The following is an 18,472-nucleotide window of genomic DNA, read 5'->3' as shown; positions in this document are numbered from 1 at the left end:
TACTGTCGTTGATGCTCTGGCTATGCTTCACCAAAGTGGTATAAGTGATAGACCAAAAGCAATTTTAAAGTTGTCCATCAAGTGCTTCATGCAATATCCAATATGACAATTAGACCATATAAGAGAGACATCATATTGTAGCCCTAGATACCTATCTAAGATGATTGTTAACCGTTGTTTAGCTCTGGAGTTCTCAACATCATAGTGATCCAATTGTCGCTTTATGTGTAACAAAAACCATGTCCATGAATCCTTCGACTCCCTATCCACAACTACAAAGGCAACCAAAAACATCTAACCACAAAGATCAAAACTATAGGCCGACAATAATATACTCATGTATTTTCTTTTAAAAATGTGTCATCTAGCAGAAGAACTGGAGGGCATCATTTAATAAACTCATCAATGCATTAACGGAAAGATAAGAACAAGTACATAAATCGATTTCGCATATTAGTCTCAATGACCACCCTCGATCCTCAGTTAATCATCTTTAAATAATGGCAATAGGTGGGAAGCAACCTAAAGGAGTCTTCGAATGAATCATATATCTCCACCCTACCTACTTCTCGTCCATGGCATGCTTGTTTGTAACTAAGCTCCACACCTTTCTTGCGACTTATGCTATTCATGATTTCTCTTGGAGTCTTCTTCGGGTTTTCGTGCAACCATTCGTGAATAACACGTGAAACCTACTTGGAAGACACATTTTCCGCTACTAGGTTGCCCAATGATCTACTGCATGTAAGCTCACTTTGATATTTCTTCACTTAAAAGAATGTTGCTCTCCACACCTTTGTGCAATGGATCTTTTAGGTGTAATCAATCTTAGTTTGTAGGTTCTTTCACGTGCATACTATAATTACTTCGTTATTGCAGCTTTTCTTGAATTTTATTTTATAGTTGTTCCTGATCATAAGATCTTTCAAAAATTCATGGCAATTCTCAATATCATTAAAAAAATTTACGATAACAATCACTTGATCGTTAGACTTTATTGATAGCCACTGAAATTGTTCACGATCGTTGGACTTCATTGATAGCCAATGAAATTGTTTGCAATCGTTAAGTTTTTCCTTACATAGTTGTTCATACAACTGAGATACCTTTGCATCAAATATTGTCAATTTCTCTTTCACGAAAGAGAGCCCATCCATCGAGAACCTAGTAAACCCTAAACATTAGTGTATAAACCTAAAACATTTCTAAAGCCCAATAAATGCTCATAAAATTCACACAATATACCAACATTTGAGCTTCCTACATGTCATTTGTGCATCATTGTTGGGATGCAGATCACTAGAACTAGGCTGCCCACGTGGTTCCACATCCTCTCTAGTGATCCTCTCTTGATGTACACCTTCAATTGTTTGTGGAAGTTCTTCGTTGTCTGCAGGTTTAACATCTATATTCCTAATCGATTCGGGCACTTATACAACATTACTATTGTTTTTTATTTGAGACAATTGAATGTTTGGTTCATCAACATCATTCACTACTTGGGTCAGTTTGATGTTCGACAACACACTTACATTGATAGATTGTTATACATCCCTTCCAATTGCTTCTTGTTGAACTAAGTGAACTACTAAGTAAATGTCGCCACTAAATAGCATCCCTTCTATATCATCATCATCAAAAACATCTACCCAGCCTAGTTTATCACCTATGGACAATGAATATGTATACCGGAGGCTCATTAACTCTTCACTATATCATGTTTTTTTAGATAACCTTGCCACTAATTTATTAAAGCTAATATTTTTGGAGACCACTAAAGATCTCCAACTATGATCATCAGTGACACGGTAGTGCACTTTAGTAGAAGCTGAAATAATTTTAACTACCTACACCAATTACATGAAATATACAACAACTATTGATAATAGAATACATAAAAAAACCACTTTGTAAAACCAACTACCCACATTAACACCTTGTACACAGTCAACCCAAGCCCCATCACACATACACACAAAAATCAAAAATCATATAATAATAGACAAATATCTTCAAAAAAAGCAAAAATGTTATTTTTTATGTGATAAAACATCTTCAAAATAAACACAGGTCTTCAAAACAAACATATTATATTCTTTCAAAAAAAAACTAAACTATATATGCATAGGGGATTTTGGGATCCATAGGTTGGGGACCACAAAGAATTCATATTTTGATCTAACAAGAGAAGTCGATGGAAAGAATGACGTAACCTCGTCAAAATCACCAAAAAAGTCATAGAAGATAAGAAAAACTCAAAAATTATATAGAGGGGATTTTGGAGACCACGGGTTGGGGACTATGAAGAACCTTGGATTTTGTTCTTAAAAAAGGAGCAAAATTTTTGATATGCTGGTATCGGGTCAAAAATAACTCTAAGCAAAAATAATCTTGATCCAAACCTGGTACCAGCATCTCAATCACAGAAAAAAGTGCATGTTTTAAATATAAAAAGACTTTTTAAAGATTTTTATACGATGTTATTTTATTTTTTATACAAAATATCTCAGGTATGTGTGCAGTTTCTCGGCTTGAGTTTAAAAGAAATTTTGTGTATTTTTATGCAAATTTAGGAGCTTCGTATGCAAAGTAACTAAAGTATTTGCGATGTTTGGATGTTTAAGTTTAAAAGAAAGTCCGCTTGCACTTATTTTATGTACCAATTTGTCGGTTCAAATTTAAAAGAAATTTTGCAAATTTTTTATGCCAATTTAAGATTTTTTTGTGCGAAGTAACTCAGGTATTTACGATGTTTGGAGGTTCGAGAGTTTAAAAGAAAGTTTCTTTGCACTTATTTTATGCAAATTTCGTAAATTATTTATGTGAGGTAACTCAAGTATTTGTGAGGTTTGTCAGTTCAAGTTAAAAAAAAAATTGCAAATTTTTTATGCAACGTTATTGTATTTTTTATGCGAGGTAACTCAAGTATATGAGAGGTTTGTCAGTTGAAGTTAAAAAAAAGTATAGATTTTTTATGCAACGTTATTATATTTTTTATGTGCGGTAACTCAAGTATTTGTGATGCTTATCGGTTTGAGTTTAAAAGAAGGTTTGCTCACACTTATTTTATATGAATTTAATAAATTTTTAATGCATGGTAACTCAAGTATTTGCGAGGTTTCGATGTTTGAGTTTCCATAAGAAAATCCAAGTTATTTTATATCGTCAATTGATAAGGGATCTACCGGAGACTGGTTTTTGGTAGGGTGATGGAGATTAAGTGTCGGTTGATGCGGTAGCTGCCGTCGATGGCGGTGACTAAGGCATTTTTGGTGGAGATAGAACAAATTTACATATAGAGAAAATTTTCACCAAAAATGATAGGTGTGAAGGCTCAAAATATCCTAAAAATAACAATATTTGTGATTTTAGACAACAAACAAATTTCTAAAATTTCAAGGTCTTTCAGGAAATATGTTATTTTTGTCGTATAGTACAATCATTTTTTGTTTTTTAAATCGACCACTAATAATCTATTGCAGCCACAAAAGTGGTGATTGTTGGATAGGAAATAAGAGCAACATTTATGGTGGCTACTAATACACATGAAATAAGGTTGATGGTCTACTTCAGCAATGAAAGTGGTTGTTGTTGGATAGAAAATAACTGCGACTCTATATAGGTATGTCTTCAAGAACATTTTTGTCTTTTATTTTAATTTTTATATTTTTGTCTTTCTTCTTTTTTTATAGGAACTCCATGGTCATTAACCATAAAGTCATTGGGAGCTCCCAACAACTCTATAAGAGTTCCCAATGGATCTAAGTCGTAGTCTTTTTGTGTATAAACAGAGACTACTTGTCCCCATTCATTTTAATGTTTTTCTAAGCATTTTATCAATAAAGATTTATATTTTTTATTTGTGTTTTCTCTTATATTAACCATTGTTGGCTCTTTGTATTGTCTCATAGTAGACTTGTACTTGTACACTTTGTATTTGTACTATTGTATGCCCTTATTGGCTCTTATTTCGTACTTTTGTTTGTCTCATTGCACATGTCAAGCCCAAAAAAATAAAAAAGATAAAGAAAGGACTTGTGGAGATGAAGGAGTTGAAGACTTGAGATCATAAAGAATAACACATATAGTGATGTGGTTGGGATAAGGACCAACAGGCTTCAGGTAAAAGGGACCAGTCTCCTACTAACAAATATACTTTATGTACCTCCTATGAGAAGGAATCTTTTGACAGTGAGAGATTTTGTTAAAAAGGGCTTCGAAATCCGCTTTCAAGGTGACAAAGTTACTATTGGAAAATATGGAAAAGTGAAGCTCAGGGGTCGCTATGATGTTGACCATGATCTTTTTCATCTTAATGCAACTCCTTCTACAAATAATACAATAAATATTTATGGTTATATTGATTATGTATTTAATGTCAATGCATATTTATGACATTTAAGGTTAGGGCATGTAAATGTCAATAAAATAAAAAGAATAACTCACATGAGATTGTTATCTTCTCTTAAAAATATAGAATTTAAAAAATGTGAACCATGCATATCAGGTAAAATGACTAGAAAACCTTTTCCTAAGGGAAATAGGTCATGTGACTTGCTAGTTTTGGTACAGACAGATATTTATAGACCTTTAACCGTATAAACACATGAAAAGAAATTATATTTCATCATATTTACAAATGATTACTCAATGCATGGATACATATACCTAATCTCTAAGAAATCTAAAGCTCTAGAAAAGTTTTAAGGCATATAAATATGAAGTTGAAGGTTTACTAAAAAGAAAAAATCAAGTTAGTAGATCTGATAGAGGAGGTGAATGTATAACTCTGATGAATTTAAGACCTTCTACATTGACAATAATATAACTCCTCATACAACTATGCCTTATACATCACAACAAAATGGTGTAGCAGAACAAAAGAATAGAACCTTAATAGATATGACAATATCCATGTTGGCACATGCAAATCTTTTCAAGAAATTCTAGAGAGAAGCAATTTGCAGTGCCATGTATATCCTAAATAAGGTTTCTTCTAAGGCTTTAGAGCTTACACCCTATGAATTATGGACTGCTAGGAAGTTAGACTTGAGTCATTTGCGAAAGTGAGGGTCACCTACTCATGTGTTAATTCTTAGTCAAATGAAAGACAAGTTAGATAGTAAAACTATCAAATGCATCTTCATGGGATACCCAAAAGGATCAAAGGGTTATCGTCTATATAATCCTGAAAAGAAATCTATAGATAGTAGAGAGGTAGAATTCCTGAAAACTTAAAAAAATAATTTTGATCCTGAAGATGATGATGTCTTTCTGGATATCATAAATGATCTTGGGTGCCCATTCAAGAGTTAGAGCATAACGATTCTCTTGTGAATAATGAGCAAAATTCATAACCAGTAATTGGACAGAAAAGAACAAGACCTCCTCCATCTTATTTAAATGATTATTACACATTCTTGAGTGAGAAATTATGATATTTTATGAATTTGAATGAAACTCTTGACAACTTGAGTTTTGAAGATGCAATTGCTTCTAATGAGTATAAACTATGGAAGAAAGCAATGAAAGACGATTTGGACTCCATAGAAAAGAATGGAGTTTGGAAACTAGCTACTTTGCCTAGTGAATATATGGCAATTGGTAGTAAGTGGGTTCTCAAGAAAAAACTCAAAGCACAAGGATCTATTGATAGATTCAAGGCAAGATTAATAGCAAAAGGTTATTCTCAATGAGAAGGAATTGATTATGAAGAAACTTATTCTCATGTAGCCAAACTGGCATCTATTCATATTATATTGACATTGGTAGTTTATTTTGATCTTGACCTATATCAAATGGATGTGAAAATAACTTTCTTAAATGGTAAATTAAATGAAATTATTTTCATGCAGCAACCAGAAGGTTTTGAAATTAAAGGTTAAAAGGATAAAGTATACAAGTTAAATAAATCCTTGTATGAACTTAAACAGTCACCAAAACAGTAATATTTGACTTTTTATAATGCTATAACTAAATTGGGTTATAAGGCAAATAGTCTAAACCATTGTGTATATGCCAAGAATAGTGAGAGTAAGTTTATTGTGATATCTGTCTATATCGATGATATATTAAGGATATGGGTGAAGCTTTGAAATGAAAGATATTGGTGAAACTTCATGTATACTTGGAATTAAGATCCAGAGAGATAGAAAATTGAGATTCTATGTCTGAGTCAAGAAAAATATCTTGATCATATTCTAAAGAAATTTAGAATGAAAAATACCAAGGTAAAAGGCACTCCTATAGTAAAAAGCCAAAAGCTAAGTAAGAATGATTGTCCAAAAGATGGACAAGAAAAGTTGAATGCTTCCTATGCTCTGGCAATTGGAAGCCTCATGTATGTAATGCTTTGTACTAGACCTGATTTTAGTTTTGATGTAAGTCTAGTAAGTAGATATCAAAGTAATCCTAGGCTCTCTCACTAGGAAGTAGTGAAGAAAATTTTTTGATATCTAAACAAAACTAAGGAACTTAAGCTATGCTATCAATCAGATAGTTGATGCTGACTTTGCTGGTGATAGAGATTAAGCAAAGTCCACATTGGGTTATGTATTTATGTTAGAAGGTAGGGCAATTGCATGGTCATGCAAGAAACAAGGATGTGTAGCACAACATACCCAGAAAGCTTAGTATATTGCCTGTAACATGGCCGTCATATTTGGTGTATGAATAAATCATTTTCTAAATGAGTTAAAATTGGACATTCTAAAAGATCTAGTTCAACTTTATTGTAACAATAAAGTTGTTATAAGACTAATACAAACAGGAGCAAATAGCTCTAAAAGTAAACATATTGATGTTAAATATCAATATATTCATGATATGATTATGAAAAATGAAATAGTTGTGGACTATATTCCTTCAAGTGACATAGTAGTAGATCCGCTAACCAAGGCAATCACTGAGGATGTTTTCACTGGGCATGTGAGTCAGATGGGACTCAGATATGTCTAAATGATGAATGAGTAAAGATTACTCAAAAAGTATGTATGTAAAGTTTCTGTTGAGAACAAACATATAAACACAAAAAATCTCTTATGGCCAAGTGGGAGATGTAAGGCCATGTATCCATAAGGTGATCATTGAAGGTCATTCCAACAGTCACATTATTCAAATGCAAGAGATGTGTCTCTTGAGGGATGAAAGGATTTCTCCCAGGGTTATGTCTCAAAACTAGAACTCTTCACATCCTATAAAATGCAGTGAAAAGGTATGGTTAAAAATGTATAAAAAATACAAGAAATCATACAAGCATTCACGGTTACAGATATAAATCATTAAGTCTTGTAAACGAGTTGAGAGTTTGGACTCCTTGACGATTTCGAGTGTAAAAATGACATCTTCAACCCGCAGTAAATTCTGCATCCATGTATTTGTTTTCTAATAAGTGATAGAGGGGTTTTTTCCTTGGAACAAACCATCATGGGTCAAACGTCATATTAGGTAGAGAGGTGTGCCATAGTGACCATGGTCCAGTTTTCGTGCCGTGAAACTCTACCACTACTCCCACCAGCTCATCGATTGGTTTTTACCTTGTGGCGAGAGATGCACACCCCAACCAACGGGGCTATGCTTGTCTGGTAGGAGCCGCTAGTATAGGTCACCTTATGTTAGAATGTTGCAAGTTCAAATCTCAATGTTATCGTTGCAGGAGTCTACCTAAACCAACTTGCCTTTAAAAAAAAAAAGAGATGCCACCCCCATATATCAAACTTGCAATATCCTTTTACGTTTTATACAATATTGGCAGGGGTGAAATGACGAAGACTTACTGTTTCGGGCCCACCATGTTAGCGCTCCTTTATTCAAATTGACAAATTGCATATTGAAAGGTCCCACCGAGATTTGAACTCGGGTTACTGGATTCAGAGTTAAATGATATAACCACTAGACCATGGACCATTAATGAGTCACTCTAATTGATGATATACTAAATAGTTTCTGTTGCCTTTCAGAGGTGGCGGATTCAAATCCTATATCCCTTGAAAATTGCAAACAATGTTTTATTTTTTAATTCGTTTTTTGGAATCATGCCGAATGAAAATTGTAAACAATGGTTTTTAATTTATTTTTTGAAATTTGTTCGAGGCCAAGGTGCAACCCCAACCCAACCAAAAAAAGAAAAGTCAGATACGGGTTGGATCTCCGAACCAGGTCAGGATACTCATGTAAGGGTAGTTTGATAACTTAAAGGGGTAGATTCGTTCTTGTGCACAAATTGTTCTTATCATTCTAATATAATAACGTAAATCTAATATTTCCATATTAAGTAATATTTGAAAAATATTAAATCTTTTGTTAATATAGAAACAAATTCATACTATTTTGAAAATATCAGCGATATTTGTGAGAAGGACACGTGCAAATCAGATTCGATTGGAGCATGCTTGTGAAAATTTGGCATGGCTGTGCAATGATATAAGGACATTGAAGGTGGTGTAGACCAACCAAAAAACGTTTATGCGAATGGTATTTTTCATTTCAAATGCAAGAGCATAATCACAAATATCACATTATTGAGTAGAAGTAACCTTCTTTTTATATTCTATAAATGTTTTTTGTAGATTAGATCTGATGTGATCATGTTTTATTTTTATTTTTATTTTTGGAATTATAACCCGAAGAAACCACACCCGGCACGATTAGGTCTCTGTGCATTGGGTGGTTTCTTCTAGTAAACAAAAAAAAATGAAAAAATGAGACATTTTTCTCAAGACTATCTGTTTTTAAAATCTCACAATATATTGAGAGATTTTAGCAGATATTTGTGTGTACGCCTTCAAACCCTACTAAGAAACAAAAACCTAGACTAAGGGTGGGCATCAGGCTGGCCCGGCCAGCTAATGGACCGGGTTGACCGGATCAAAGGCCTGGCCCATTTACTATCGGACCAGGTTGTGGCTCAGTTCTTAATGGGCTCGAGTTTGATGAGAGGCCCATGGCCTAGCCCATTGCTCCAACAGGACAATGTCAAGCAGGTCGGGTATGGGCTGGCCCAAGCGGACCCAAATAAGATGATTCCTACACAACACAAAACAATCTTAACCAACAGTGTGTGCAAGCAATGTTATTTAGTATAATTAATTATCTTTTTCTTAAAATTAATACAATTAATTAGGTAATTAAAAGTAATTAACAAGTTCTCATGTACTCAAGTTATTATGTGATTTCTAGTTTTCATAAAAAAATTTAATTTTACTTTTTATAACTCAGGCCCATCGCCCGGGCCCAGACCGCTAATGGACCGGGCCGGATTTCGGCCCGGTTTCTAACGGACCCGGGCCTAAAATCCTGGCCCAAACCCGGCCCTAAAATCCTGGCCCAAACCCGGCCCATGGCGGTCCGGGTCGGCTTGCCCCATCGGGCTGCCCGGCCCGTTGCCCACCCCTAGCCTCGACCGACCCAAACCCCTTCGACCCTCTTTTCTTTGGCGAAAAACCCTAGAGTCTCCGACGGCCAGACGCCACGCCTGCTTGAAGGCGTTTTCCGGCGAGATCGCCCGCCTGTGTTCTCAGTCACCGGTGTAGGTGACGTCTCTCTCTCTCTCTCTGAAGTGTGAATTGTAAACTTAGCATCTTCTCCTATTTCATGATTACATAGTGTTTGCTGAACTATAAATTATTAAATTTGCTATTCAAGTTGGTCTTGTTTTTCTGGAATTATTCCTCATATTTGTTCTGTTACTGAACTTGTATCTTCAGTTTTTATTGTCACTAGGTTGATGCTCAATTGCCACGATCCTAACATTAGCCTCTTAGAGTAAAACACCCGATTTGATTTGTCAGAAATTTTGATTTAAACTGCACAAACGCCTCTGCAAGCATGCTGCTTGTACGTCTAATGGACACAAATTGATGAGAAAATTTTGTGGGCAGGCCAGAGTTAGGGTTAGGGTTTTGGGGAGATGGAGAAGGAGGAGGCTGTTGAAGCCATGACGGTCGACGCCGGATGTGTGAATCCGGGAACGGAAGCGATTCTTTTCACCGTGAAGCCGAAGTTCGAGCCCCTCAAGGCCCAGGAGATGTCCGGTGGGCAAGTTCAGTTCCGCAAGGTTTCCGTCCCCCCTCACCGTTACACCCCTCTGAAGAAGGCCTGGATGGACATCTACACGTCCGTCTACGAGCAAATGAAGATCGACACCGGATGAATCTCAACGTCCAATTTGTGCCATACCCTTCTCTAGCGGTTTCTTCTGTTAAATGTCTGTTTTTTCAGATTGTTTGGGGTTTTGATCGATTTTTGTGGTTTCGAGTGAGCGTTTTTCTATCAATTTGCTTGCTTTTTTCCTTTTCCAATAGTTCTTCGATCGCTTTTTGGATTGTTGGTTGTTATTCTTTGGTTGATTTCTGGTGTTTGTATGATTCTTCTTTTTCTTCCGTCTTCCTGCACTTGAAAGAGCTGTTTTTTTTTCAATGGAGTTCGCAAATAAGTGGATTATGTGTTTATCTGAATTTTTCTGGGTTTTGTTTATCTGAATTTTGGACTACCATCTTTGCTATTTTCTTCCCACTTTTTTTCTTCCTCTCTTAGGGAGGGAAATGTGATAGGTGCCTGTTTCTAGATTAGGAGTTTTTGATATATTAAAGGTAAATTGCGTATGATAAGCAATAATGTTTTCTCTTTCATTTGGTCTTTCTTCTTCTTCTTAATCATTTTTTAGTTTACTTTTTTTCTGTTATTTTAATGGGAAAAGACGAGCTTGAAGTTCATAAAACCGAGCAATCTCTTTGGTGTTAGGATATCAAAATAAGTTGCTTCTTTCCTAAACCTGGTTCTATGACAGAAACGATGACCATTTGAGTTCTTTTAGCATTTTTCTTTTTTGAGTAGGAGTCTCTTTGAAGAGTGTATTTCACGTGGAATTATTATCAGTGCACAGTAGATTAGCTGCAATATGTTTATATCAACAATAAACTTGAATTTTATATGCATACATTTGGTGGTGTTTCTACTTTATAACAATGCTGAAGCAGTGAAATTCATCCTTCACACATATTTCTTAATACTTTTTCCTGTTTTTTCTGTGGTGTTTTCCACATGTTTCATACTGATTAATCCATGAAATAGATTATGGGTTTTCTGTCTGGTTTGTAAGAGTAGCTGCTGATTTGGGATGATTGTGTTTCTGTGAATCTTCAGACGAGGAAGGTGGAATTGAAGACACGGTCAGACACGCCTGACATCAGTAACCTGCAAAAATGTTCTGACTTTGTCCATGCATTCATGCTTGGTTTTGATTTTCCAGATGCTGTTGCCCTCCTGCCGCTCGATGATTTGTATGTAGATTCCTTTGAGATCAAAGATGTCAAGACTTTGCGAGGTGAGCACCTTTCTCGTGCAATCGGACGGCTGGCTGGTAAGGGTGGTAAAACAAAGTTTTCTATTGAGAATTCGACGAGGACCCGTATAGTGATAGCAGATACAAAGATACACATTCTAGGGTCTTTCTTGAACATTAAAGTTGCGAGAGATTCTTTGTGCAGTCTTATTTTAGGATCCCCAGCAGGTAAAGTTTACTCGAAGTTGAGATCTGTCTCTTGCCAGAATGACCGAGAAATTTTGATGCTGTGTCAGTTTCTGCATCCAAGGCAGAGAAATTTTGATATGGTCATCTATTTAACAAGTTGTGTGAGTGTTGTCATCTATTTAACTAGTTGTGTGAGTGTTTATGATTGGGCTTCCATGATGGATTGATATCCCGACGGGGACTATGGGGATAGCAGATATAAAGAACATTCTAGGGTTTTTCTTGGACATTAAAGTTGCGTGAGATTCTCCTTGCAGTCCTATTTTAAGATCCCCATCAGGTAAAGTCTATTCGAAGCTGAGAGCAGTCTGCTAGAATGAGAGAAATTTTGATATGATAATCTATTTAACAATTGTGTGTGTGTGTGTATGTTTATGATTGGTTGATTCTATTGAATTGAAGATGCCTTCCGTTGTTGGTGAATCCTGATTGCTGTAAAATATCACTGAGGGATCTACTATAATTATCATTATTATTTCTTGTTTCCTAACTGGCTGTCCTTGTCTTTGGCCAAATTAGTTTTGCTTTGACACTCTATGAAAGCATTACAAATGAGCTATTTGTCTTGCTGACCATTCAGTTATGTGGCAAACCAAACTTTTGTATCCTGTCCTGTAAGTTATTACTCCTGAATTATATGGTATTAATTGTCTGTTGGACCGGATGGGGTGATTATATGCCAGTATAGTGTGGATGAGAATGGTGGAAGTTGCAATTAGCATGTTTGGTAAACTCTCATGTGATTCATAATCTCATTTGCACAACTAACCAAACATCAGTAAATGAAAATGAGAAACCAGTGTGATTTGAAATTACATTTGGAGTGAATCTCATGTGTTTCCAAATCCCGAGGTGGAATGTGTGATTCGAAATCACGTGATTCCAAATCACATGAGATGCAACCAGATGGTTGAGAACTTGAAAACTCTCTCTCTCTCTCTCTCTCTCTCTCTCTCTCTCTCTCTCTCTCTCTCTCTCTCTCTCTCTCTCTCTCTCTCTCTCTCTCTCGCCCGAATAATTTAAAGCAATTGAGAATATGGTATCAAAGAAGTGAAAGTCAATACTCAAGTCACCATGTACCGAAAGAGTGTATATTACGTAGCCAAATTCAAGTAGATCAGTCCAATAATGACTTGAATGGTTAATCAACCCTGAGTTTGTTTTTTAAGGGCAAGCTGGGGTTAGGCAGACCCCCCACCAGTTATTATTCAATCGTACCACTGGGGTTTTGAACCTGCAACGTCCCACCACAGGGAGACGCTCACTGACAGCTCCTATCATCCTCGCGGAGCGCCGTTGGTATGATAACAGAAGCTTAACCAAGTAAAATGAGAGACGTTTAACTAAAAGAAGGAAAACAAATATATAAATTGCCTCTAAGGAGGTAGCTGTTTAAAGGTTCTTATGTATGGTGTCGCTAGTCCACCATGATCCAGCCTCTGTAAGAACTCTCATCAATCTGTCTCCCTTGGCTTCCCGTCTAAGAACAGATCTGACCGAAGCTCATAAACTGACATGGAAATCGATTTGGCAATCTTGTGAAGGCCTTTCTTGCCAGTATGTGGGGACTTTGGTAGGCTTTTACCTTTGTGGAGATTAGAAAGCTTTTTATCTTCCTCAACATCTTGTTCATGGCTTGGCTGCATTTCCACATCAACCAGGTGCTTGGAGCCAGCATCCTCCATTTCTTCACTTGTCATGGCCTTGGATTTGGATTTTCTTTTGTATATCATGTAGAGAATGAGTTGCAAAGTCCCCAATAGGAATCCAATGCAGTTGGGTACCTGCAATATTCTTGCTAAGCAAAGGGGTAACATATATATGCAAAAACTTAAGAGAGAGAGAGAGAGAGCATACCCCAATGAAAAGGTCTCTCACAAGAACAGCATATATTGCCCAAATTCCTCCGTTGAGGAAAAGGAAGAATGATAGGGAGAAAGGCATGTACTCAACGCTCTTTGTGACCACAACGGTTCTCTGATCATCATTGCTGCAATGTATGAGTAACTAATACTCTTGCAAGATGTGTAGGCTATGTATTTAATGCAATCAATTGTACATGCAATCTTAGCTGAAATCATGATGCAGGTCGTTTTGATTCAATCTAACCTGGTAGATGTGTTCAGCATGCAATTATAATAGGATGAAAGTTATAATCTAAGTTTTATTCATCATGTGTGTGTATGTGTGTGCATTATTACTCATGTTTGTTTTGTGCGTGGGTGTGCATTTTTATAATGACCAGTAGAGATTAGAGCTAGCTCGAGCTCGGCAAGCCTGGCTCGGAGTCGTCCAAGTAAATAAACAAGACAAGTTTGAACACAAACTCAAGCTCATTAAATATAAACGATCTAAGCTTGATCAAGCATTAGAGCAGGGTTAATAGTCATACAGTGACTAGTTTTAGGATATATATAATTTTTTTTTTGGATAAAAGACACCAACAAAGGTTCCATCCAAGTGCGTAGTGTATTTGACGCTTGTGTGAGAGGTGGGTGTTTTGAATACAAACTCCGCCCTAGTTGAGCCAGACAGTGGCGTAGCTAGGATTCATGTGAGGGAAGGGCAAACAGGGGTGTAGGAAAAAAAACTGGTTTGATAGTCGGGGTTTTGGGGGCAGCGCCCCGAAAATTTTTTTTTTTTAGATAAAATAAAAAATGACTACAATTATTAATAAAAAAATAATTCATATGGACAAATCAAGTTATTTGCTGCAGTCAGGGCTGGGCTAGGACTGGGCTAAAAAATGGATAAAAATCTATTTCATATGGAATCAGGGCTGGGCTAGGACTGGGCTTTTACAAAAAAAAAAATTAACTGTTTCGGGAGGCAGGACTGGGCTACAGCAGCCCAGTCCTGCCTCCCCCCCCCCCCCCCCCCCCCAGCTCCGCCTATGGAGCCAGAGCGGAGCCAAGTTTGTACATATGCTGTTCAAGCTTGGCTCAATCTCAAACCAAGTTTTTCTGAACAAGCCAAGTTTTTTTAGCCTAGCCAAAGCCCGGCTTTTGTGCACCCCTAAGGACCCGTAAAGACAGCCCATTTTCTAGCATATAGTGAAGTCATTCAATCATTTTTACTCATATCCCAAAAAAGAACAAAATAAAAACATGGAATCTGCATCAGCTGTATGACTTTTTCAATCTTTCCCAGCAACTGAAAGTTGGTTTGAGGTCATTTTTTATGCAGCGGCACTGTCTGCTTAGCATGCAGCTCCTCTGCTGACGGCCATCCATCTCAGTATTTCTTGAGATGAAAATCACACCCATCTCAATAAATGCCAAGATGGTTGGCTATCAAGCAGGTCTAGGGGTGTCAACGACCCGTACCAAACCTTATAGGGTTCGGGTATCACGATAAATAAGAAGACCTGATTAAGACCCAGGTCCAGACCTTTAATACATGGATCTGGATATAGTTTGTGAAATTTTATACCAGACTTGATTTTTTATTAAGACCCACAAATCTTTAATATAAAAATGATAAAAATAATAGCAATTCTTATCGGGTCCAGGTATGTTTTCTCTTATGGTGTCCGATTAGACTTGAGTCCGGACCCGATACCAAACCTGAAAACCGGGGCCAGGTCTGGTTCCACCTGGGTCTAAACCAAACCCTACCCATTCACACCCCTAAGCTAGGGATGCACACCGAACCAGCTGGCTCGGGCTTGTTCTCTTTGTAAATGAGCTGAGCTTGAACCGGTGTATGAAGCTCAGATGAGCCATCGAGCTGAGCTTGAACAACCTATCGAGCCCAATAAGACTCGGTTTGTTGCAAACCCAATATATATATATATATATATATATATATATATATATATATATATATATTTGCAAATAAATTCAAAAGTGCATTTTTACTTTAATACGTAAGGCGCTAGTCTTTCTTCAGAACGTATTGGGTTCGAATCTCATCTTTTGTGCCTTTTTGGCTGAGAATTTTTAGTTTGTATATAATTTTTTCAGTAATAGTAGTAAAAAATATGGGCTTTGGCTTAATGGTGGGTCACTTGGTTAATGTTAAAGAGAGAGGCCGATCAATTCCATACTTTGCAAAAAAATTTGCTTGCTATATCTTGTTCAGGCTACCCTCGAGCTTGGAACCTAGCCAAGTTCGGACAATGCCTTACATTTTTGGCTCCAACCTAGAGCCGAGCTTGGATAAAATCATTTTGAACCAAGCTGAGTTCGAACAGTTCAGGTTAGGCTTGTTGTGCATCCCTACCCTAAGGCTTAAGCTGGTCACTGAATGCCCACCATTCAGGGACTTTTAAAACTTTTTGGTTGAATTATAAATTACTGTTTGCAATGAATGTGATACGGCAACGGTTGGTGTGGATAAAAGGCAGTAAGGAAAGGGTAGGGGTCGGATGACTTTACCATAGATGCTAGCGGTGATGCATACATGCCAACCGTCATGCCGGCACACATGATGCCAATAACTGACAGACGCAGTTGCTGCCCGTGGACGGCGAGAAGCGTAACCGCCACTATCGCTCCAAACAGCCCCACATTCTGAAACAAAACCAACTTGACTAGTTTTATCTGCAAATCCAAAAAAACAAAACCTCATCAATTTTGACCCCTGTGGGGTGGGATTGGCGTAGTGGGGTGGGGGGCTTGACTGCTAGACGGGCAGTCAAGGTTGGGCAAGCCTATGCCCGAGCATAGGCCTCGAGTGCAGGGGTCCAGCACAACCAGGTCTTCATGCCAGTTGCAGTTTCTTTTGGTTATAAAAAAGAACGTCATCAATTTATCGCAAATAAAAAAAAAAGTCGTTTATCGAAAAAGAAAAATGAATTTAGGTGAAAGGAAAGGATCCTATGCATGTAAAATCTCTGTCACTAAGATGTGGATGCAAATTCCATCTGATTTTGCAATGCAAGTAGAAGGCTTAAATTCAAAAAAAAAAATTCTACAGAGAAAGCTGGGTTTTGGCAGACCCAGACAAGCGAAGCCATGTTGGTTTAAAATTCATAAATTCTTTTGGCAAAAAAAGATATCATTTTTTATTTTTCTAATATTTTAATAGACAGAAATACATCTTTAGTGAAATCTTACTAAATCTCTGATCATTATCACTAGGGTACTTTGTCATATGAGAGAGAGAGAGTACCCTTGCATCTTTAGGCGAGTAGATGAGGAACAAAGTAACGTAAATGACCTCCAATGCCACACCGGCACCGTTAACGGTGACCACTAGAAGTCCTCCCGGCTTAAGAAGACCGTAGTACGTCCATAGGGAAGTGCTGAGCAGGGTGCACACATAAGGAATTGCCTTGAAATTCTCCACCGACCCTTTCTTCACAACCCTCTTGAACGTGCCTCTGAATACATAATGGATAAAACAAATGCAGCTTGAGAGATGAGACTTAGGCCGCTAGGCAGGTGGTCTAGGTTCAAATCCCATGGGTGCTATCTCTTGGGCAAGCCAAAGTGTGGTGACTCCCTGTAAGTAGGGCAGGCAAAGCCAGTGCGACTAGGTCTCTAATACTAGGTGTGGTTTCTCCATGAAAATATTAAAAAAAAAACACACAAATGCAGCATATATATAATCATAAAGCAGACTCTACTACTGAGAGAAAATAATTTTAGCATTCATTCCAAAACCAAAATGAACTTTTTTTTTAGTTTTCACAACCAAAGCAATGAAGTAACGTGTATGAACTCACAATGGTGAAGCGAACACTAGTATGGAAATCACATTTCCTGCAACAAAGTGAAGAAAAATAAAATTATGAACATATATTTATGTTGCTTCAAAAAACCTCTCTCTCTCTCTCTCTCTCTCTCTCTCTCTCTCTCTCTCTCTATATATATATATATATATATATATATATATATATATATATATATATATATATATATATATATATATATATATATATATATATATATATATATATATATATGTGTGTGTGTGTGTGTGTGTGTGACCAGAAACCATCGTCGAAGCAAGGGAAAACTCCAGGTGGAGCTCCTAGACCACCCTGCCTTACGAGTCTCTCTCTCTCTCTCTCTCTCTCTCTCAATATATATATATGTGTGTGTGTAAAAGTAGACTATCTGACATTCAATTGAGCTAGAAATCATAGGTGCAAGTCATGTCGACTCAATCCAACATCATGGATGCATTCAACATGACCTAATTGCTGGAAAGTGCATCTTGGATTGTGTTTTTCCCACAGAACAACATGAGTTTTCGAGCTGTGAAAATTATGAACATTATGGGCAGTTCATTTTTTTCAGCCATGGCAACACACACTTACACGCCGTAATCACACAATCCAAAACCCATTTCCTACCAAAAAAAACATTGTAGATCACACCTATAGTGCCAGATCTGCAAAAGAAATTGAAAAAATGGCACTTTCTTCTCGTTATGACATCACGGCGATCTGAATATATATATCACCAATAAGCTTACCGATAACCCCAATAATTAATGAAGCTCAACACACACACACACACACACACACAGATATATATATATATATATATATAAACACCAATGAGCTTACCAATAACCCCAATAATGAAGCTCAAGTGCTCCATGAAGGCTGAGAGAGAGTATTATGTGTGGTGAAGCATAAGGATATATCTATGAGAGGGTGGACCATTTTGGCTTTTTGTTTTTAGGACGGTGAAACGGACCTTGGAGGCCAGGCAGCCATGTGTAAGGTCACACATAAAGCATTGGTCATTCGCTCCTATTTTTGGAGCTCAACTGAGTGCTATCACGTGTTTTTGTAGTCTTTCATGGTGAACTTTTGTGCTTGCTTACTCACCTTTTTCCTTTGTTCCAGTGGATTGCTTGGGGACACCTTTTGGCAATGAGAAAGTACCCACCTTGTGACCAGCTGCTTCAATAGATTGTAGGGCTGTAATTTGTTGGTAGTGGGATTGGGTCTGGTGCAATCAGATTCCACTCATCTCTTATGTC

The 18,472-nt window shown here is 37.1% G+C and overlaps 1 protein-coding gene and 1 long non-coding RNA gene across 3 annotated transcripts; one reads left to right on the top strand and one right to left on the bottom strand.

Annotated features, from left to right (window-relative positions):
• Positions 1-9,450: 9,450 nt before the first annotated feature.
• On the top strand, positions 9,451-11,950 carry LOC149846456 (uncharacterized). The gene is made up of 3 exons (XR_016430528.1): positions 9,451-9,526; positions 9,879-10,204; positions 11,143-11,950. It is a non-coding gene; the product is annotated as an uncharacterized LOC149846456 (long non-coding RNA).
• Positions 11,951-12,845: 895 nt separating this feature from the next.
• Positions 12,846-18,141, bottom strand: LOC149846455 (bidirectional sugar transporter SWEET16-like). Of its 2 annotated transcripts, none has more exons than XM_089997999.1 (6): positions 18,051-18,141; positions 17,202-17,238; positions 16,646-16,856; positions 15,910-16,074; positions 13,388-13,507; positions 12,846-13,314 (listed from the first exon to the last, which is right to left on the bottom strand). In XM_089997999.1, the coding sequence occupies exons 1-6, from the start codon at positions 18,082-18,084 to the stop codon at positions 12,985-12,987; spliced, it is 897 nt and encodes a 298-aa protein (XP_089854125.1). In that variant the 5' UTR covers positions 18,085-18,141; the 3' UTR covers positions 12,846-12,984. The 2 variants fall into 2 exon arrangements, with proteins under 2 accessions (XP_089854125.1, XP_089854126.1); XM_089998000.1 differs by having other exon boundaries at positions 15,910-16,044.
• Between the last annotated feature and the right edge of the window lie 331 nt (positions 18,142-18,472).

The sequence above is a fragment of the Nuphar pumila genome, chromosome 2, assembly GCF_984573655.1.
Source record: "Nuphar pumila chromosome 2, dmNupPumi1.hap1.1, whole genome shotgun sequence".
In the NCBI taxonomy this organism is placed as follows: Eukaryota; Viridiplantae; Streptophyta; class Magnoliopsida; order Nymphaeales; family Nymphaeaceae; genus Nuphar; species Nuphar pumila.
This window is presented reverse-complemented; position numbering and strand designations above follow the sequence as displayed.